The sequence below is a fragment of the Notolepis coatsorum genome (genome assembly GCF_963971535.1).
Source record: "Notolepis coatsorum genome assembly, chromosome: 5".
Taxonomy (NCBI): domain Eukaryota; kingdom Metazoa; phylum Chordata; class Actinopteri; order Aulopiformes; family Paralepididae; genus Notolepis; species Notolepis coatsorum.
In genome coordinates, this window is record NC_140169.1 from 24322593 (window position 1) to 24345388 (window position 22796).

The window sequence follows — 22796 nt, forward strand, 5'->3', positions numbered from 1 at the left end:
GTACAGTACAGTTTACACAGCACAGTACATGTTCTGTATACTATTGCACTAAATGGTAACACTTGTTATGCAAATATGCAACTTGTTTGTTGAAATGTTAATAAATGGGAGCTTCTCCTCCTCCTCCTCGCAGTCCTCGCAGCCAGTCACCCAATGAGTGAGAGTTAAAATAGGCTATAGGCTTCTAAAACGATTTAATATGCTAAACTGATTTTTTAATTCAAATTTATTTATTTAATTTGACTGTTCCCGACATAAGGCTATATGCCCCGACCAGATCCTTGACTCCGTTGCACTAAATGGTAACACTTGTTATGCAAATATGCAACTTGTTTGTTGAAATGTTAATAAATGGGATCTTCCTCAAACAGCCATCTCTTTTCCGACAATCCCCTCTGTGCACAAACCCTTACATATGGTAATTAAACATTAAAACACCTGCGGCTTATAGTCCAGTGCGGCTTATATATGTACACATCATTCAATTTAGCTGCTGCGGCTTATAGTCAGGTGCGGCTTATAGTGCGAAAAGTACGGTAATCCAAATATCTGATCGCAATTCCAAATAATGCTTGTGGAGGTCTGTACCACACTACCAACCGTTTCACAATGACGGGTGGGCGGAGTTACTGTTCAATGCCATCGTTGTATAGAACTGGCTCGCCCGAGTATTTAAACCCTGAATATTTAAACCCTGCCCGCCCGGCTCAGATCGCCTCCTAAAACACAACAGCCCATTTTCAATGAGATGCAATAGCTCCGCCTGGCAGTAGAGGGCGGTGTTGACCGTCTGCCAGCTCAGACAGGCTCTGAAGGGGATACCAGAGGCTGCAGCTATGAATTATGAATAGATATAGCAAATAAACGAAATAACGATCCCAAAAACGAGTTAACTCGTTTCTGGCGCGCAACGCATGGCGGCCAATAACGAGTTAACTCGTTTATGGCACACATTGTGTTAAACATTCATTCACTTAAAAAGAAAAAATTATAATAATTACACCATATTTTATCTATTTATTCCTACAAATGTGTACTACCTCTCTACCTAATTTTTGCATTTAGTTTTTTGCATGAAACTCGAGTAGGTTTCACTGTTTATTTCAGGGCTTGTACAGGCTAGAACATGGCCCCATTACTTTACATTGGTTTTGTGGCTAACTAGCTGGAGCCGCAGGTATGCAGTATGAAGAACAGCTTGGATTGTGCAGAGGAAAAAGAAAATAAGGCCAGGGGTCCAACGTTCTGAGATTACCCTTTTAAGTGTAACTTACGTTGGAATGTCCCTTGGCCAGCTCCTTGGCTGCGCTGGAGAGGGCGGCTTTGGTGCGGGTGTTGATCCCGTCCACGGTCACCGTGACAACCTTGCGCTGCTTGGCGGGAAGCTGGGAGAGGACTTCCGACTTCAGGCGTCGGAGCATCAGACTCTCCTCCAGAAGGAGCTTCAGCTCCCCCAGGTTGGAAGAGCCAGAGTAGTCCCAGCCCCAGGCAAGCTGTGAGGGAGGGGGAGAGGGGGAGAGGGAGAGAGAGAGAGAGAGGGGGAGAGGGGGAGAGAGAGAGCGAGCAAGAGAGAGAAAGAGAGAGAGAGGGGGAGAGAGAGAGAGAGAGAGAGAGAGAGAGAGAGAGAGAGAGAGCGAGAGCGAGCGAGCGAGAGGGGGAGAGAGAGAGAGCGAGCGAGAAGGGGGTAATGAGCCTATTTAAATCGGTACTCTTTATCCTTGAGGTGGGCATTCATTAATTTGGAAGGAAAGAACACGTTCCCCTCCAACCAAGACCTACGCATACTGTATCTAAGTACCAGCAAGCTAATCAAAAGCTGACATAAATGAGCTTGAATAGAGACAATACAGCCAAGAGGATAAATACACAGAGAATAAAGAGAATACAGCCAAGGAGGATCAGTGCTTAGATATACAAATGTAATCTATGGACATCAGTTTGAAAGTGCACCAATACTGACAACAATCATTTGATAAACCCCCCCTTGTGTATATACACAACTCCTTCTCAGAGTACTGTAGACCAGTGTAAGTAAGACGGACAAGGACATTGGAAGGTAATCCTGCACCCGTGTCCTACGATACGTGTACTCTTAAGGACACTTTCAATCCCAGACAAATGACAACACCAATATCAACAACGGCGTCCAGGTGTTAAGTATCATACTTGGATAGGCGTGTTGGATGTAGAGGCTGCAAGCTGACCTGTTTGGCGTCGCAGTAGCGTGTCCCAAACTCGTGGAAACGTGGGAAGAGGGTCGGTCTCACGGCCAGGATCTGAGTGTAGAGCTCGGACGGTCTGGACATGGCCGGAGTCCCAGACAGCAGGATGACCCTCTTAGCCGCCTGGAGACACAAAAAAAGCATGGGTTTCTTCTCCCAGGGTTCCCACAGACATTGCAAAATGAAATTCAAGGACTTTCAAGTATTTTTCTAAGCACCATTTTTTATTTTAAAAGGGCATTTTTTTATAGAAAAAAAATCCATTTATGGCTTAAAAATAAAATGTCTGACAATTAGTTACACTTTAAAAAAAAATGTATTTCTTGATTCAGAACAATTTGATCATGGATGAACAACTTTCAATGCGAATGGTTGATTTTTAAGCTTTTTTTTAAGCACCTTGTTAAAAATGGGCTGTTTTCAAGGAATTCCAGGCCATGACTTTATATATTTTTTTTAAATCAAGAACTTTAAGCACTTCAAGGACCTTGTGCAAACCCTGTTCTCCATTAAAGTCTTGACCAAACCGACCGATTAATTGTTGATCAGAACATTCCTCGGGAGAAGGAAACAGTTGTCAAGGGATTTAAGGCAAGTCATCCTTGCACAACAGATCGCTAACGCTGTGGCGTCCTTGACGAAGACAGACAGGAGCACTTGGATTGGTCCCCGGGGCACGGCTCACGTTGACGGCCTATATGCTCCCGGCTGCCCATGGGGGGAAGGACAACGGGATGGGAAAAGTGCAGAGAGACATTTCATCTGTGACTCAGTGCATGTGTGTGTTCCTGTGGGTCGCCCATCTCGCGTGTGTGTGTTAAACTGCATGACAAATAAAGACTTCTAGTCTAACAATTATTGTACCTAATGTAATGTGACAGCCTGACGGGACAGAGAGGAGATGAAGCACTGCAGGCAGAAGGAGACCTTGTATTCTCCCTTGGTCTCACCACAGGGAGGGAGTAATATACATACAATATGACAAATCAAACCACATTATTTACATCAGTATAAAGAGACAAACACTGACGTCAGCAAGAACACAATCCATATAGAGTTGTTAACCGATCTTTTCTTAGATTAGATTCAAATGTATTGTCATTATACAGCACACATACAATATAATGAAAATAAGTTTGGCATCCAACCAGAGTGCAAATGTAGCAGTAAAGTGCAATAGTAATATACAACGTACAGGTGATTAAACTGGGTATAAAATATATAAATGAGTACTACTGAGTAATACTGCTAATCAGATGTATGTAGTTTCAAGTTTCTTTAATAGTTGTCATACAGAAGTACAGAATACTTTTATACAAAATGCTTCTTTCTGTTACGCTCCAGAGACTGTGCTAGACAAGAGATAAGTATGAAATAATATAGAAGTAAAAATAGAAGGCACGTACGTAGACAGTGTTCAGTATATACATCTGTACAATGTTCGATGCAGAATAGAAGTAACTGAGTTACCATACAATATACTATGCAATACTAATATACAATACTATATAGTGCAAAGCAGAAATGGGATGAGGTACAATTTAGGTACAATTTACAGTAAGGTGTACTGAGATATGGGTTGTAGTGCAAATCCTTTACCATTTACATAGTTGTAGTATTAATATGTACAGTGATACAGGTATAAAGACAGTATGGTAGTAGTCAAGAGTAGGTAAGGATACGTATAGATATAGTAGGGCTGGGCGATATGGCCAAAAATGATATCGCGATAACGATAATATAAAAAAATTATAAAAAATCAAATATAATATATATATAATATTTTTTATTTATTTTTATTAAACAACAGATGTATGTTTATTTTGCAGCAATTCTTTGTCGTTGCCGCCATCTTTAGTGTTACATCCCCTCACACTCCAGTTCTCAGGCTGCAGCTGGTTTGAAAGCTAAAGTAAACCGGCTTCTCTACTAGCTGTGGCTCCAGGGGAGTTGAACAGTTCTGGCTCTGCTAGTTTCTTTTCTATCTTTTGGCGCTTTTTTGGTGGACAAACCACCGCACATGTGCACTGTGACTCATGACTGGAGACTAGCTCTGCTAGCACACATAGCCTACTGTGTACAGACGGTTTCAAACTGTATGTTAAATTAGAAAGCAAAAAAAAAAAAAAAAAAAGAGAAAAATAAATCTCAATTTGGTCAGTATTGTCATTTGGACAAGCAAAGCCATTACTTTAAGTTGCAGGCAAGAAAGACAAGTCTGTCCACTGTCTCTGGTTTTAAAACAGCCCTGTTGCAGGTCACAAAAAAAAGAAAAAAAAAAAAGATTCGATATTTTTTTTCTTGATATTTGTTTTCTTTTCGATACCGATTATTAAAATATATCGCGATAATTAACGTTATCGTTATATCGCCCAGCCCTAAGATATAGAATCTACAGATATGTAAAAGGTTTATGTGCAGGTATGTACAGACAGATATGTATATATACGGTAATGTGATTATAACAGACTGCTGTTTAGTGTCGGGCCGACTGCCCACAGAACGGTCTATTTTATTTCAAGTCAGCAGCAGCAGCACGGAGTATCGAGGGACTTATTTTATTTGGAATATAATATTAATAATATATAATATTATGAAGGCCCGGTTAACTCCGGTACGCTTCGCCACTGATATATATATATATATATATATATATATATATATATATATATAGCTAAAAGAAGAATACCTTCAAAAGAAGGGGCCGCACACTCCTCAGGACAGGTTTTTACTTTTTTTTTATTGCACAACGCGTTTCGCTTCTGCTTCCTCAGGAGTCTGCGGCCCCTTCTTTTGAAGGTATTCTTCTTTTAGCTTTATATAACTCTCTTGTGCTGACCTGCACCTCCAGTCGGGGTCCAACTAGATGTGCACGAGTCTTATTTAGTTTAATATATACCGTACTTTTCGCACTATAAGCCGCACCTGACTATAAGCCGCAGCAGCTAAATTGAATGATGTGTACATATATAAGCCGCACTGGACTATAAGCCGCATGTGTTTTAATGTTTAATTACCATATGTAAGGAGTGGAGCCTGCGGCTTAATTTGACTCAACACGGGAAACCTCACCCGGCCCGGACACGGAAAGGATTGACAGATTGATTGCTCTTTCTCGATTCTGTGAGTGGTGGTGCATGGCCGTTCTTATATTGAGCTTTAAGTTCCCACCTCTACAGAGAATGACTCCCATTGGGACACAATACTGTCGGACAAATAACATTAACTCATTTACAAGTTGTATTAAGTTTAGCAAATAAGGGAACAGATAAATAACATTTCAATGCAGTAAAAAAAGCAATATTTAGATTTTCGGGTTTTGTCCACATATAAGCCGCACCGTTATATAAGCCGCAGGGTTGAAAAATGGGGGAAAAAGCCGCGGCTTATAGTCCGAAAAGTACGGTACACACACACACATATATATATACAGCATTATTGTAGATGCCATCACACACAGGGGTGTAGTCGTAATATCAGAACTGCCTGCACGCCACGCTCCCGCGCATTCGCATACATGTTCCCTCGCGTGCGCACAGAACAGATGATTATTATGCATGAATAGTAGGAAACATGTTTGTATAGGAAATTACTAGTTTTTGTTTAGTTTTTGTAAATATTGCCTTGAAATAGAGAAGCTGAAAAAGGTAGCAGGATGTAGCCTTCAATATATAAAGAAATTATATTGTCAACAGATATGGTTGAAAAACAAACAATGTTTTAAATGTAATTGTAGTTACAATTTCTTTAATTGAATTAACTTAAACTAGAAAAGTAAATACAAACTAAATTAACAATGTAACTTAGTTTACAGAAGGACAGTTTCCTTCTGAAGCACAACTTAATGCCTCATCCACAGGGCTTGTATTTTGGTTCTTCTCGTTATGTGTTATGCTATCGGTATCCTATTATTATGCAAAGTCTAGGTGATAGATAAGTGCCGGTACTTGGCGCACGGCGCGACGAGTAAAGTGAAAATTGTGAACGCATTTTTGTGTGCACGCGCGTGCACATCCGTGCGCGTACTTCTGCTCAGAAAACTGCTGGGACGGCGTGGGACCACCACTGCACCACTGATCATAGTTATATGGGTGATATGCAGGTGTATAATAAGTATGTATATAGGATGATAATATGCGGACAGATATGTATATATATGCAGTAAATATAAATATATAATGTATATATGCAATATGTACAGCACTGTTGTACATGCTATCAGACATACAGAGTGTATGGGTACACTATAGTGGGGTGGTTAGTTTAGATTATTAGGAGGCCAATAGCACTAGGGATAAATAAAAAGGACAGCTTCCACCCTTCTCTGCCAAAAGCATTCTAAAATGCAGGCCAGGGGCCTTTTTGAATTGGTCTAATGCAGGGCTATTCAACTGGCGGCCCGCGGGCCAGATCCGGCCCGCGGGATGATTCTGACCGGCCCGCCAAAGATTACACGATAAAAATAAAAAAATAAAAAAAATAAAAAAATAAAAAAAAATTAATATTTTTTTTTATTTTTATTTTTTTATTTTTTTATTTTCATGTCAACGTTAACACGCACAATTGAGCCAAAAGTCACTCAATTAATGACAGATTTCATTGATAAATTGAGGGAAAACTTTGCAAGTCGATTTGATGAATTTGACATGTCCAGAGAATTGATGCATTTTGTGAGCAACCCATTTGCCAATGTAGCTGCTATTTCCACAAAAGGACAAGAGTTCCTTGCATCACTTCACATTGATGAAGGTCTCCTGCAACTTGAAATAATTGACATGCAAGCATCATCTGCTCTGAAGCAGGCACTTGAGAATGAATCCACCACAACATTTTGGATAAAGTGTATTCATGTCAAGACATTCCCCAAAATAAAAACGCTGGCAATATCTGTGCTAACAATGTTTGGCTCAACATACACCTGTGAATCCAGTTTCTCTCACATGAATGCCATTAAAACAAGCAACGTGCCTCCTTGACAAATGAGCATTTGCATCACTGTTTGCGGGTAGCCCTCACTTCCTATGAACCCTCTTTCTCTGCCATTGCCCAGTCAAAGAAGTGCAATCGCTCTCATTAGATGTGTGTATGTAGGCTAGGCCTGTCTGCCCACCACCCCCCTGATGTTTGAGAGTTAAGAGTGGACAATAAGTGCTAATAAGATGCTGTGATTTGCTGTTGTTGCACAGACATGAAGCACTTTTTCATAAGCTCAGCTGCACTATAAATGTGTTTTTTTGTTCAAGTGTTGATGTTAGAATGTTCAGATGCACATCATGCACTTGTTTGTTTTTTATTTTATTTTTATATTGAAATGTTGAAGAGGAGATGTTGCAGTTGTTGCACAGTCATAAATGAAGCACTTTCTGCAGGAGATGTTGCAGATGTGGCACATAAATGAAGCACTTTTTTTGAAAAGTATACTACTTTTGCAATGTAGTTAAATAAAAGTTGTGAAAATGTGGTTGCGTGTTGTGTCAAGTGTACATATATTCATAGCACGGGGAGGCGCCGTGGCAGTCCGGCCCCTGGCCCCATGGGTTTCTGACAATGTGGCCCCCTGAACAATTTAGTTGAATAGCCCTGGTCTAATGGGTGCTTAGGACAGAACATAAAGGACCATGTAAATGTCCAAACCAAGTAAAGACATTGGGTCTCATTCAACAATACTCTTATTATTTTTCTTATATTCTTGCTTACCTGTCTGTTAAGAGAACAATAAGAAAAGCCACCGCCACATTCATCAAGCCGTTCTTAACACATCCACCGCCGGAAACGCTTTAAAACGTTATTGCCCGCCATGCTTTGACCGCCAGACCACGCTGTACAGCGATATTGAGATCAACATTTCATTTTTTCGCCATGGCATTCATAATTCATATATACACCTCCGGCGCTGAAGCTGGACCCTACGGCTCAATACAACGATGGCTCAATACCGTCGCCTGGTGGATGGTCGGGCGAGTTACACTGGTAAACAGGATATGGCTGGATATGTGCGTCAATTAAATTCATCCGGCCGTCAGATATTCTCGCAAGGCTCCCGACAGACACTATAGTACATATCGATTGCTTTATAAACTTAATAATCGATATGATTTCGGCGTTTATTGCGACATACATACATTCGGCTTAGAGTGGTGGCAGACTGGCTATATTGATGGATATAACCGTGGCAGGGAATGTGTTAACGTCCAAATCTGTTCTTACCCAGGTCGGTTGCATCATGCATCCCACTCATTCTTAAACTCAAATGCGCGTTCGCGCTCACTTCATTTGCATAGAGTCACGCCCGCATGCTCCTTATAAGGCAGGTGAGGTGTATGCAAAACAGCTTTAAGAGTTTCTGGTATTGCATGCTGATCCATTCAACAGGAAGCGGTTTGCGAGTTGCGACTGATCTCAAAATGAGATTGGATTCAAATGTATTGTTATTATACAGCACAAGTACAATACACCATCCAACCAGAGAGGATAAATGCATTTAATGCTCCAGAAATAAATACAAATAAATAAATGGCTTAGCGAGGCAGCCTTAGTGCACGTCCGAGCGCACACACACATTTGAATACTTTATTTGGTTCCTGGAAAGTAATCCACTCGCAATCTGACATTGGACACACACACACACACACCACACACACACACACACCTCAGTGCATGTGTGTGTGCAACCAATGTCAGATTGCGAGTGGATTACTTTCCAGAGACATGATAGAGCGTACAGGGGGACACTGAACACAAAACTGCTCCAGGTAAGACCTACAGTAACTTTGCTGTTACTCCCGGAGGCGCAGAGAAGTGGGGCAGACTGGTGTCAATTCTGATCAGCGTTTTTTCAATAATGGAATATTCTCCGCGAAGACTTATACTTATACGTATTGTATATGTGTGAAATGAATCGTTCCAGCAATGTAAGCTTTGTCAATACTGAACGACTGCGGCATGTGTTGTGTCTGAGTTGATGCTCCAGAGTAAGTTTCAAGTTTCAAGTTTCTTTAATAGTTGTCATACAGAAGTACAGAATACTTTTATACAAAATGCTTCTTACTGTTACGCTCCAGAGACTGTGCAAGACAAGATAAGTATGAAATAAAAGAACATAGTATAGCATGTAAATTAGAAGTAAAAAAAAATGAGGTCACAGTGTTCAGTATAGACATATGTACAATGTTCGATGCAGAATAGACGTAACTGAGTTACCATATAATATACAATACTGTGCAGTGTACTAATATACAATACTATATAGTGCAAGGCAGAAATGGGATGAGGTGCAATTTAGGTACAATTTACAGTAGGTGTACGAGTTGTAGTGCAAATCCTTTATCAATAAATATAAAGTGTGTTTGTGTGATCTAAAGTGTGGAGAGTGGGTGCTGCAGTGTGTTGTTTGTTTAAGTGAGTGTGTGCGTGTGGGTGTGTGTGCTGTGTGCATTTGATGGTTGTTGCATAGTGTTTATTGTTCGTTTAGCAGCCTGATGGCCTGGGGATAGAAGCTTCTTCTGAGTCTTTCTGTGCTCGCCTTAAGACTCCGGTATCGCTTGCCTGACCGCAGCAGTTCAAAGAGGCAGTTGTTCGGGTGGCTCGAGTCCTTAATAATTCTCTTAGCCTTCCCCTTGCACCGCTTGTTGTAAATGTTCTGGAGGGTGGGAAGCCCCCCTCCAATTGTGCGTTCGGCTGAACGTGTCACTCTTTGTAGTCTGCTACGGTCTTGTGCAGTGCTATTCCCAAACCAGGAGGTGATGTTGCCAGTCAGGATGCTCTCTATTGTACATGAGTAGAAGTTCCTAAGGATCTTCTGACTGACTTGGAACTTCCTTAGGCGCCTGAGGAAGTAGAGGCGTTGTCGTGCCTTCTTCACAACACTGTCAATGTGTGTGGTCCATGTCAAATCCTCGGATATGTGGGCTCCGAGGTACTTGAAACTGTTCACTCTCTCAACCGGTGCCCCGTCGATGCTGAGGGGGCTGTAGTCCTTGACCCCCGACCTCCTGAAGTCCACAATCATCTCTTTTGTTTTGCTGACGTTCAGGGAGAGGCAGTTCTCCTGACACCACTGTGACAGGTTCTCTACCTCTTCCAGGTAGGCCCTTTCGTCGTTGGCAGAGATCAGGCCCACCACTACTGTGTCATCAGCAAATTTGATGATGGTGTTGTTGTTGTTCCGCTGTGCTACGCCGTCATGTGTGTACAGGGAGTAGAGGAGGGGGCTCAGAACACAGCCCTGGGGGGCCCCTATGTTGAGCGTGATGGATGAGGAGGTGCAGTTGCCTGCTCTTACCACCTGGGGTCTGCCCGTCAGGAAGTCCAAGACCCACTGGCAGAGGTCATAGTTCAAGCCCAGGTCCCTGAGCTTGGCTATGAGTTTGGAGGGGACTATGGTATTGAATGCTGAGCTGTAGTCGATGAACAGCATTCTCACATAGTTCCCCTGCCTCTTGTCCAGGTGTGATGCTGCTGTGTGCAGCACATGGGCTATGGCGTCCTCCGTGGACCTGTTGGGGCAATATGCAAATTGCAGAGGGTCCAGGTTGATGGGGAGGGAGGAACAGATGTAGCCCTTCACTAGCTTCTCAAAGCACTTCATGGCTATGGAGGTGAGGGCTACAGGGCGGTAGTCGTTGAAGCAAGCGGGCGTAGATTTTTTGGGTACAGGGATGATGGTGGACTTCTTCAGACAGGTGGGGATGACTGTTGTTCCAAGGACAGGTTGAAGATGTCAGTGAATACCGGGGCCAGTTGGTCGGCACAGACTTTTAGGACGCGGCCGGGGATGCCGTCCAGTCCTGCTGCCTTCCTGATATTCACTTTTTTAAAGATCCGTCTCACCTCATGCTCTGTTACCCTGAACACTGAGTCTCCATCAGCAGACCCCCCCCCCCCCCCCCCCCCCCCCCCATTGCCGTGGTTTGTAGGCTGGTGTTTTTATTCACAGCCTCAAACCTCGCATAGAAGTATTGCATACATCTCAATCTGAAACGGTTAAGCAGCCACTCATCTGGCTCTGCAAATAGATCGAGAAGATATGCGTTCTATGCGTACGGCCTGGGCTGCCAGAGCATCTAACTGTTCTAACAGCAATATATAATCCATTTCAGAAGCATAACACACGCAATAAGTTATAATAATAATAATTATTATTAACAAGTTCTGGGATTTTAAAGTCGTATTTGGGAGCAATTGACCAATGGTAGGCTTTTTTTTGGGGGGGGGGGTAAGAATTTCTTATTTCGGTAAGAGTGCTCTCGACCACTCTTATAATTTGTTCTTGCCTGATAATGTATTGTCACAGTGAAAGGGTTAACTGGCTGTCGTGTGGCAGTGAAAGGGTTAAGAGCACCTTCAACAGAGGCAGAGCAGCTTTGCAACGGACAGTCTTCATGTTCTTCAGGAAGTGGGACTCATCCTGCAAAACAACGACAGAATTAACAACTGGCCTCACATACAGAATATAAAGTCATCTTCTCGCCCTCATTCATTGCACTGAGGGACTTTTCACAATTCAAGGAATACTGATCGATCCAAAGAAAATCTAAAGTAAAACAATCAACCAATTAAACGATATGAGGTCAATTTCATTTATATTTTTTTGCAAAAGGTATTTGGGAACTAAAACCTCTTTGAAGACCAGTGGAGCATCATATTCCAATCAATAATAAAAAGGTCTGCAATCATAAAAAGCCTAAGACCTCACCACAAATGTCAAGGTGGAAACCATCCGTATCTACTCTTATCTACAGTACAGTCCCAGTGAGGTGAAGCAGACCAGGCAGCACTGACCATGATGAGCATGTTACTCTTATGTACAGTGAGGTGACACAGACCAGGCAGCACTAGGATTTGGTACCGTTCACATTTGAACAGATACCGGTACCTGTGAATCGATAACGGTACCCAACGGTACCTTTTTTCGGTACTTTAGTCTCTAAAAAATGTAATCTACCTACCTCAGTTGTAAAAAGAAAAATTCAAATTTCTAATTACGGTATTTATTATCATTATTATTTATTTAGAAGAATTTGTTAATATATAATATTGCAGCGTACGTTGTCTGCATCTAGCTTTGTAAAGTGTAACCACACTTGCGACCGTTTTCGGCTCGGATTCGGTACCCATCCCCAGGCAGCACTGACCATGATGAGCACATTACTCTTATCTACAGTGAGGTGAGGCAGACCAGGCAGCACTGACCATGATGAGCACGTTACTCTTATCTACAGTGAGGTGAGGCAGAACTGACCATGATGAGCACGTTACTCTTATCTACAGTGAGGTGAGGCAGACCAGGCAGCACTGACCATGATGAGCACGTTACTCTTATCTACAGTGAGGTGAGGCAGACCAGGCAGCACTGACCATGATGAGCACATTGAAGGGGTTCCCGGGCTGCTGCTTTTCCGTTCTGCTGAGGAGGTCGTAGCTGACGATGTTGACCAGACCGGAGCGCAGGTTGTCCTTGGCCTTCACCACCACGTTGATGCTGTCGGGACGCACCGAGGGAAGCCAGCGTCTGAAGGCCTACAGAGGTCAGAGGTGAAAGACAGACCAGTAATAAGTTGTAGCGTGATTGATACAAAAAGACACAGGAGAGGTGCTGCTGTGCATAAACCCTAGGATGTCAAGAAAGTACACTTTGGAGAAAGGATAGAAACAACAGATAAAAAAACAGATACAAATAAAAACCATGTCAACTCTTCTAGGGAAAAATAAAAGGTTTAAAGTAGGGATGTCCGATATTATCGGCCGACCAATATTATCGGCCGATATCGGCAGTAAAATGTGATAACCTTTATTTACCCAGGCAAGCAAGTAAGAACCAATTCTTATTTTATTTATTGTCAAAAGTATGCGTGTTGGTTTAATTCAACAACAAGAGATATGTAATGTTAATTTTTACTTTTTTAATGATCATATTTTGCACAGATAATGCTTACATTTAGAAAGCCTTTTGAATGCATCCAGTGAAATTATTAGTTACCTGAAATTATTCTGTTTTTTTGGGGGGAAACCCTGCATATATTGGTATCGGTTGATATCGGTATCGGTATCGGAAATTAAGAGTTGGACAATATCGGAATATCGGTATCGGTAAAAAAGCCAATATCGAGCATCCCTAGTTTAAAGTGATTATTTGTTGGCCTTTATGAAGGGAAGGAGTCTTGGTGTTAGTTTGTTTTAACTTTTAACCAGCTTGAAGTACCAGATGGGAGGTACTTAGATGCCAATTAGTGCAATGATAGCCAAAGATAGATTAGATTAGATTCAAATGTATTGTCATTTGGCCAAAAATAAGTTTGGCATCCAACCAGAGTGCAAATGTAACAGTAAAGTGCAATAGTAATATACAATGTACAGGTGATTAAACTGGGTATAAAATATATAAATGTGTACTACCGAGTGTAGTGCTAATCAGATGTACAGTATGTACAGAGTTGCAGTATTAATATGTACAGTGATACAGGTATAAAGACAGTATAGTAGTAAGTCATACTGGCCAGCAGCGTAACTAGTACGAGTAGGTAAGGGATATTTACAGATATATGTATTATGTAGATATAGTATCTACAGATATGTATAAGGATTATGTGCAGGTATTTACAGACAGGTGTGGATATATACATACATACATACATACATACATACATACATACATACATACATACATACATACATACATACATACATACATACATACATACATACATACATACATACATACATACATACATACATACATACATACATACATACATACATACATACATACATACATACATACATACATACATACATACATACATACATACATACATACATACATACATACATACATACATACATACATACATACATACATACATACATACATACATACATACATACATACATACATACATACATACATACATACATACATACATACATACATACATACATACATACATACATACATACATACATACATACATACATACATACATACATACATACATACATACATACATACATACATACATACATACATACATACATACATACATACATACATACATACATACATACATACATACATACATACATACATACATACATACATACATACATACATACATACATACATACATACATACATACATACATACATACATACATACATACATACATACATACATACATACATACATACATACATACATACATACATACATACATACATACATACATACATACATACATACATACATACATACATACATACATACATACATACATACATACATACATACATACATACATACATACATACATACATACATACACAGCATTATTGTACATGCTATGAATCATACAGAGTTATTAGTTATATGAGGTGTAAGGTATATAGAAGGATTATGTGCAGGTATATTCAGACAGATATGGATGTGTATATACAGTATATATATATATATATATATATATATATACACACAGTATATGCGGTAAATATATAAATGTAAATATGCGGTATGGGGCGGCGTGGCTCAGGGGTAGAGCGGGTTGTCCAATGATCCAAGGGTTGGTGGTTCGAATCCCGCTCAAGCCCATGTCCATCCCACTGCCGTTGTGTCCTTGGGCAAGACACTTAACCTACTTGCCTCGTATGAATGTGTATGCATGTGAATGAATGTTGGTGGTGGTCGGAGGGGCCGTAGGCGTTGATTATTCGCCACGCTTCCGTGAGTCTGCCTCAGGGCAGCTCTGGCTGCAATTGTAGCTTACCACCACCGGTATGACTGTGTATGAACGAATAATGGATTCTGTGAAGCGCTCTGGGTCAGTGAAGAGCGCTATATAAATCCAAGTCATTATTATTATTATTATGCTATCGTACAGAGTACAGTACACTATTTGAAAGTTAATTTAGTATTTGTTTTATGATTGACATGGTAGAGGACACCATCTGAATTGTTCCTGTACAGTAAACCCCACCCATCTGAATTGTTCCTGTACAGTAAACCCCACCCATCTGAATTGTTTCTGTACAGTAAACCCCAAATGTCTGGTATTCAAAGCAGCCTAAAGCAAAAAAAGGTTATTATTGAGCTAAACAGTCACAGTGTCTCCCTTTCCAAAACAACATCATGTAGAGTCAGATAAATAACTGTATCTTGACAATTAATTTCCTCCATCACCCTCTGCCTGTCCACCCGTCTTTACCTCACAGGTCACAGCTCCCCTTGCTTTGAAGCACCTGGCTACACGCAGAACATAAAACAGCCACCAGACAAGAACAAAGCCAGAGAGAGAGATGTCAATCAATGTCCTCTTTGATTTAAAATGTCTAAACAGACCAATGTGGAGAGAGTACTCTTGTGAACTCTGGAGGAACACTCAAACTAGCCAGCAGAGAGTCCATGAGTCTAAATGAGGCCTGAGGTGGAACGTTTTGACCCTGTAAACGTATTTCACACGTCAAAGCCGTCATGTCAAGAAAAACAAATCTTACTGAAAGACCGGATCTGACAAATTAGCCTAATACATAAATAAATAGTACAATACTTAGAAATGTCAGCGACTCGTGCCAAAAGAATGATTCATTATTCAAATGATCAACTGCACCCTTGAGAAAGAAATAGATGCATGAAATTCAATATCGCTGTCTTCTTTCCTCAAGACAAATTACCTACCAGTGTGCCACCAGTCTATGGGAAGTTGGGGACGGTATTAAAATACCACAAATACAGAGTGCGTTAAGCAGAAAGCAGTATTGTTAAGTCCAGGGAATAGCCACTGTCTAACGGGACTAGAGAGGTAGATTGAAAGCGTACCATTACAAGTCTGTCTATTGACTAAGGCTGAGACGACCATTTGGAAGAATCGATAAACCGGGACAAAATTATCAATAAATATAGATTTTTTTGTATTATTATTTTGCATGCAAAAAATATCTATAAGTGGTCTCAGCCTTACTTAATACCCTCCAAATAATGACATTCAGCCAGTTTGTCCTAAACAGAAACAGAGATGGCTATTTTGGGCAAATTCCTTTGGCTACAGGGCGCAAACAATGAGACTATTATTAACTAGATAAGTCTGCAGTGCAGATCGTTTTTATGTTGTTGTTGTTTTTTTTACCTCAGCCCAGGTGAAGCGTACAGAGGATGGAGCCACAACCAGCAGGGGCCACTCCTTCCTATAGTAGGCTGCTATGCAGATGGCTTGGATAGTTTTCCCCAGACCCATGTCATCAGCCAGGAGAAGTCGGCCTTCTCTAGACACTGCAAAACTGTGGAGACGATCACAGAATGAGAATACTCGCTGCACTAAGCCAACGCAGATCATACTAAAGACGTGCTACTAACACAACAAAGTCATACATCATAGAGGAAGACCAACTAAGGGAAGATGGGAGCTGCTCTGTCAATACTTGGGACAGATATTGAGTCTATGAAAGTGATCACGGTTGGAATAGTAACGTCTTTCTGCAAATTTGTATTTTGAATAAATCCTTTGTAAAAGGTTTCCATGCAGGGATCAGATTTTCAGTTCCTTTATAGGATTTCAAAACACCTGAAAACCCTAAAGTGAAACCCTACATCACACCCCTGCGACTATAGCCACACAAAATGTCTCATTATGACCAAAATATAGAGCACAAATATCAAGTATGGACAGGGCGGTTAGCTCCATCACACAGCCAGAGCACTAAACGGCATTAATGGTGGTCTGATGACACCCACTTGACTCCCTCCCTCTGGAAGGGCATGAGGCTGTGTACGAGGGAAGGGTCGATGGCGGACAGGTCTGCCTCGGGGACCTCTAACGACCTGGCCGGAGTCCCGTCAAACCTGGCCGAGAAAGCCTGGATCACGGCCCGGGGCAGAGGCTCCACCTCCACTGCTGCTATCCCACCGAGGGCCTCCACTGGGTGCGGAACACAGAGCAGTCAACACAAGGTGGCACAGAAAGGACCGCAGTAGAGTACAGAAACACACAGACAACATGATGACGGAAATAATATAAAAAGGGATATTACTCAAGAGTATTTTATAATGATGACAGAAATAATATAGAAAGGGATATTACTCACTGAGTCCTTTATAATCTTCCAGCGAGAAGCTCCAATTCTTTGTATTCATGTCTAACCCCCCTCAACCCAGAAAAATTATATATTATAGAAATGCGGATATTGCTTGTGTAATTAGAATGCAAGCAACGTATTAAACAGAGTTCCTACACCCAGGGAACTGAAGCGCATCAGTGACACAAACAGGAAACATTGTTACACACACTTCTCTCTAGCCAGACCCGTCAGACCCGTGGAACACTAAGCAAGCTAGCTCTCCGTTGGATCTGAACGCAACACATTGAGAAATAAACGAATAGCCTCCCGGCACCGCGGTCATCAAGAACTCGAGAACCACTAGGAATGTCTGATCACTGTGTGTCTGACTCTTACCACCTAAACTGTACGGACTACAACGTATGACGTATATCATGCCAGTTAGGGTACCTGCACCTGTGTATACTTTACTTACTCATAGTATATATTTAGATTCTAAGTGTTATTGACCCTATTTATTGTAATGTATAATATAACTGATAGGGCATACAGACCCTCATCTGCACCTTTGATCACACTGCCTGCTTGCTCATATGCGTATATCATGAGTTAATTATATTGTTTACACTGCTTATTTTTACTTTTCTACTGTACTATAATTGTATTGCCTGTATTTAGGTCTTCTACTATTACTCTGCCCATACCTGTACCTTTCCCCAAGGGGATCAATAAAGGAATATCTTATCTTATCCTAATTAAGTCACTTTGACTTCCTGTGGTGGTGTGTTGGGGAGCCTCGCCCCTCATCCCGCAATTAATTCCAGGAAATGGAGAGCTAGCTTGAGTAGCACTCCACAGGTCAGGCTAAACTCTCTCACGATTGGAGGTTGGAGTAATTTGAGGCTATTTCTCTTAAGTACATTTGAAAAGCAGCATAACCTATTTAAGTTTTACCATAGTTCTTGGTTGGCATCCGCTTGAAGGCAGCGATGACGTCGACGTGGTAGCCGATGTCGACCACGAATTTTGACAGGGACACCAGAATGCATTGGCCCTGGACTACGGCTCCAGACTTCTGCCAGCCGCTACACAGCTTCAGCAGGGCCCCGAGTGCTGCACCGTCACACGCACGGCTTGAGGCTGCTGCCACGTCCACGCCCTCCATCCCCTCCAGAGGCTTCAGGGACATGGAGCTGATGGCTGCTGCTTCCTCCACTGTGAACAGAGATAAGAGTTAAGGGATGGGCAGAAGTAGCAAGGGGACCGTCTTCTCTACCGCTATATATAATTAGGCCCAATCCAAATTCCCTTCCTTTGGCCCTACCCGTTGTTTTGGAGTGCCCTCGACTGGGTAGTGGCCCTTCAAAACTAAATTACGAGGGGTAGGGGTTGAAATCTTTACCTAGGAAATGGAACACGCATTGTTTCGTCATCAGTGGTAAAATAATGTAAAGGACTTACATATTTCTGTAGTGATACGAGTATGTATCAGCTTATTTGTTTTTAATGGGCCTAGGTATTTATTGTATGTATCAAACACAGCACTTTATTTAGTGTTTTGAGATTATGTTAATTGTGTGCCTACAATATATATATATATATATTTTATTTTTTTACTGAAATGTAGTCGAACTGAAATCCTTGAAATGCTGTGCTTCTAGAGAGAAAAAGTCACACAATTCTGTGTTTCGTTTTCAATATCTCTATGACACCTGCAAGTTACGAAAGACCACCGGTTCTCCGTAACCAGACGGGTCTACATTTTTGGCGCTCTACGATCCTGGCCAGGGAGCAAAGAAAACCTGAATGAGGAACGTTACTGCTCGGTTCGTCAGGTTGAGCAGTTTCGCTGTATCTGATAGTTAAACTGACATAACCATCGCGTCCGCCGTCAACATTCATTCTTTCTTGATTTGGAGACATGGAAATAGTTGTAATCATCTTTGGAACGGTGTGATATAGAAAATGCGTATTTCCTCAAAGAGAAACCGAAACCTAGTTGTATGTTACGTTCTGCCTTCTACCCCTCCTTTCCAAGTCAGTATCTGAAAACACTTGGAGGGCCAATCAGAGGGCTAGATGATCACTTCCCCTAGACCCACAATAGAATCGGGACACCTATACTAAAACGGAGCGGTAGGGCCACGGGGGGTTACAGTTCCTTACACCTTTTAAGTTATACCACTTACTGTATGTGCACTGCAGTACATGTCTGCTCGATATATATGGACAGTTTTAGTCTATAACAACTCATTAATATGGCAATATTAACATGTATTTAAAATCGTATTTCATCATATTAATTTTTTTTATTTATTAGTGTACATACTTAGCTGTCTATAGTCCTCAAGGCTAAAGTTCCAAATCTTTGTTGCAGGATCTGAAACACACACATAAAAGGACAAAACACACACAGTTGGAACCATTGATACTGTATGCAGCACACCTTCAAAGTAAGAATAATCTGCCACTAACAACTCTAAAGAAATAGAATGGTTGAGTAGGGGTTGCCCTAGAACAGCCATATAGAGCACTCAATGCAATAGTGTTCCATTACACATTGAAAGTGCCTTTTTTTAGGGCACCCCTTCAGCTAAGAAATATATGCCAGCAATGTTTTAATTGACCGCTCTTAAATCCAGACGTTCTTTTCTTGATCCTCCAACAACAATTGTCGCTCTCGCTGATGGAGGTTCGAGAATCTAAATAGGTAAATTCTCAATCTGAAAAGGGCACTCTGGGACCTAAGACGAAGGGACCTCCCCGGCGGCCGGCACCCCACCACGCATGATGCCACTGGTAAAGAACATGTGCTTGGCATTGAGAGAGTTGGAAAATAGAAATATCTTGGCATCTGGCTTGATGATAAATTGACATTTAAATGCCGTGTAGATAACCTTGCAAGTAAACTGCGACATAAGGTTGGCTTTTTGTACAGAAACAAAACCTATTTTCCTATGCTTAGCAGAAAGAGGGTTGTTGAAGTTATTTTTCTGTCCGTTTTGGATTATGGAGACATAGTTTATAGACATGCTGGTTAGGGGTGGGGGGGGGGGGGGGAATCGATACGTAGTATCGCGATACTTTGTGTGGTGATACTGTATCGATACAGGGACGCCAAGTATCGATATTTAATTATTCATAAAAATGAAGTATTTTTCTTTTTTTTGTATAAGGAAGTTGCATTGTTAATTTCAATACCTGTAATAGTACAGTAGTCCACACACACACACACACGTGCATTCAGTTAAGTTGGAATATGACTGTAATACAAGTTTGTCAGGTACATGCAACACAGATTACAGTGTTGACATCTGTCTGCTTGAGAAAATACCATGTTCTGCAATACAAATGATTGAAGTGAGATGAACAGACTGAACTTTATTTTATTAGATAAAACATGTTGACAAAGTTTTACTTTGCAGTTGAAAAAAGGTAATAAATCACAATATATCGCAATATTAATATCGCAATACTCATCATATCGCAATCTATTTAGTATCGCAATACTATCGTATCGTGACTCAAGTATTGTGATAGTATCGCATTGTGAGGCCTCTGGTGATTCCCACCCCTAATGCTGGTGCTTCCACTCTAAAGCCTTTGGATTGAGTATATCCTTCTCCCTTTAGGTCTATCACCGTTATGGTACCCATCATTGTTTGTATCCTATGATAAGGTTGGGTGGTCCTCTCTGGCAGAGATGTGACTTGCATTGGCATCCGTTTCTGTATGGAGCCATTATCAAATCTTATCATACTCACTCTGGTGATTGGCTTTTACATGTAAGGTCCCCAGAGTTTGCACTGAATTTGGAAAATCTGCTTTTAGCTTGTGTGCCCCTGACACAGAATGTTTTGCAATGTACTTTAAAAGTCAATACTAGTATCCATCTGTCAGTTCAAATCTATAATAGCCAAACATTTCACCTCAGGCTGTAGTTGTTTTAATTCATTTAAATTATTATTACAGTTTAATTGACTGTGTTTCTATATTGTTGTCTTGACGTCATTGTAAACGAGAGCTTGCTCTCAATGATCTTTCCAGATTAAATAAAGATTGAATGAACTGGAAGACCCTTACCATAGTTCTTGGAGGGGATGGTTTTGAAAAGGGCAATAAGCTCTGCGTGGTAGCCCACTTCCACTCTGAAGCGGTCCTCTGTCGTGTGAGGGACACATTTTCCTCTTGTGGAGGAGATGGCAGTTTTTTTTGCAGGTAGAGCATTGACATTTGCAGAGTTTGAGGAACCCTGTGCCCCGGGACTTTGGACAGATGATTTACTCCCTTGTTTGTAGAAGGAGCCGACTGCAGCAGCGGGGCAACTAGAGTTGACGCTGGACTTTTGCTCCAGAGGTCTCACAGTGAAGCTCCCTCCACTTGACAAGCCAGGGCTTCCCACTTGTTGACTTTTTGACTGAGGAAGAGCATCTATAACTTGTATCTATGTAGAGAGAGACATCATGCAATACATGAAGACACAATGCAATTCCTTCCGACAGCAATATAATTTATAGTGGAAACAACTACAGCAAGTTCAAGATGTCAGTTCTTACCCGCCTAGAAGGGGCAGAGTCATTGAGAGAACTCTGCTCGTTGTGGTTCCTCAAGCCAGATAACTGCTGCTGGGGCGTTCTGTCTTGTATTGGGGGGGTATGGTTCTTCTGTGAAACCTTCTTAAAGGGTGGGACAAATTGTCCGGGACTAGGAGCCGAACTGGAACTTGTTCCTCCTTCACGAGGAGAACCGGTGTGATGATGAGAGATACTTGAAGTGTTGTTATAGCCTGGTACACTGTGCTGGTTGGTGGTGGTGGCCTGGCCAAGTCGTTGTGCTCTTCTCGCTAAAGCCTTCTGTCTGTTTTCCTCAATCTTTCGCTGCTGTTCCACAGTCAACTGGTTAGACATTGTGGATTAAGGTTTTAATTACGGCCAACTAGAGACATTATAGACATTAGATAATTAGCCATACGCCTCGTAACCTAGCCAATGTTACTGTACGTTACCTCTTTATTTATTTTTAACAAATAGCTAACGTAATCGTCAACAGTTAACCCAATGTTAGTAGCAACGTTTGCAAGATAGCACTAGCAGCTAGCTATCTAGGCTGGCTAACCAAATGCGAAAACTAGCAACATCTGTCACGTTAATCTAATCACACATTGGTTTATCAGCGACACAAAAGACTGTTAGTTACGATGACTTGGGGTATAGTTGCATCGAGTGCGAAACTCCCGAGCGATGAGCATCCTGATGATCAGATACTGGGGCTTTCTTTGAGTCCTAACTTACTAAAAGTGCTCGTCTGCATGATTACGAAACCAAGCCGCATTTCTCGGAGACGCTCTCTGATTGGCCGACAGCTGTTTCTACACTTGTTAAGCTTAGGCACTCTTTCGAAGTTGGTTAAGGTTAGAGTTTGTCTTAGAGCAGACCTGGGCATTGTACGGCCCGCGGGCCGGATGATTCTGGCCGGCCCGCGAAAGATTACATGATAATAAAAAAATATATATAAAAAAATAAAAAAATATA

At 41.4% G+C, this 22796-nt stretch overlaps 1 protein-coding gene across 2 annotated transcripts in view; it reads right to left on the minus strand.

Moving 5' to 3' along the window:
- Positions 1-22557, minus strand: part of smarcal1 (SWI/SNF related, matrix associated, actin dependent regulator of chromatin, subfamily a-like 1) — a 57125-nt gene extending 34568 nt beyond the window's left edge. The window contains exons 1-11 of one of the 2 annotated variants that reach the window (XM_084315033.1): positions 21822-22557; positions 21349-21709; positions 19595-19645; positions 18220-18480; positions 17293-17343; positions 16943-17126; positions 16338-16488; positions 12579-12740; positions 11563-11628; positions 2205-2345; positions 1275-1493 (exon numbers count right to left, since the gene is read on the minus strand). In XM_084315033.1, coding sequence (XP_084171159.1) covers positions 1275-1493; positions 2205-2345; positions 11563-11628; positions 12579-12740; positions 16338-16488; positions 16943-17126; positions 17293-17343; positions 18220-18480; positions 19595-19645; positions 21349-21709; positions 21822-22172 — 1998 coding nt within the window. In that variant the 5' untranslated portion in view covers positions 22173-22557. Of the gene's footprint in view, positions 1-1274; positions 1494-2204; positions 2346-11562; positions 11629-12578; positions 12741-16337; positions 16489-16942; positions 17127-17292; positions 17353-18219; positions 18481-19594; positions 19646-21348; positions 21710-21821 lie in introns of both variants that reach the window. The other variant, XM_084315032.1, reaches the window with a different exon arrangement.
- Positions 22558-22796: the final 239 nt, after the last annotated feature.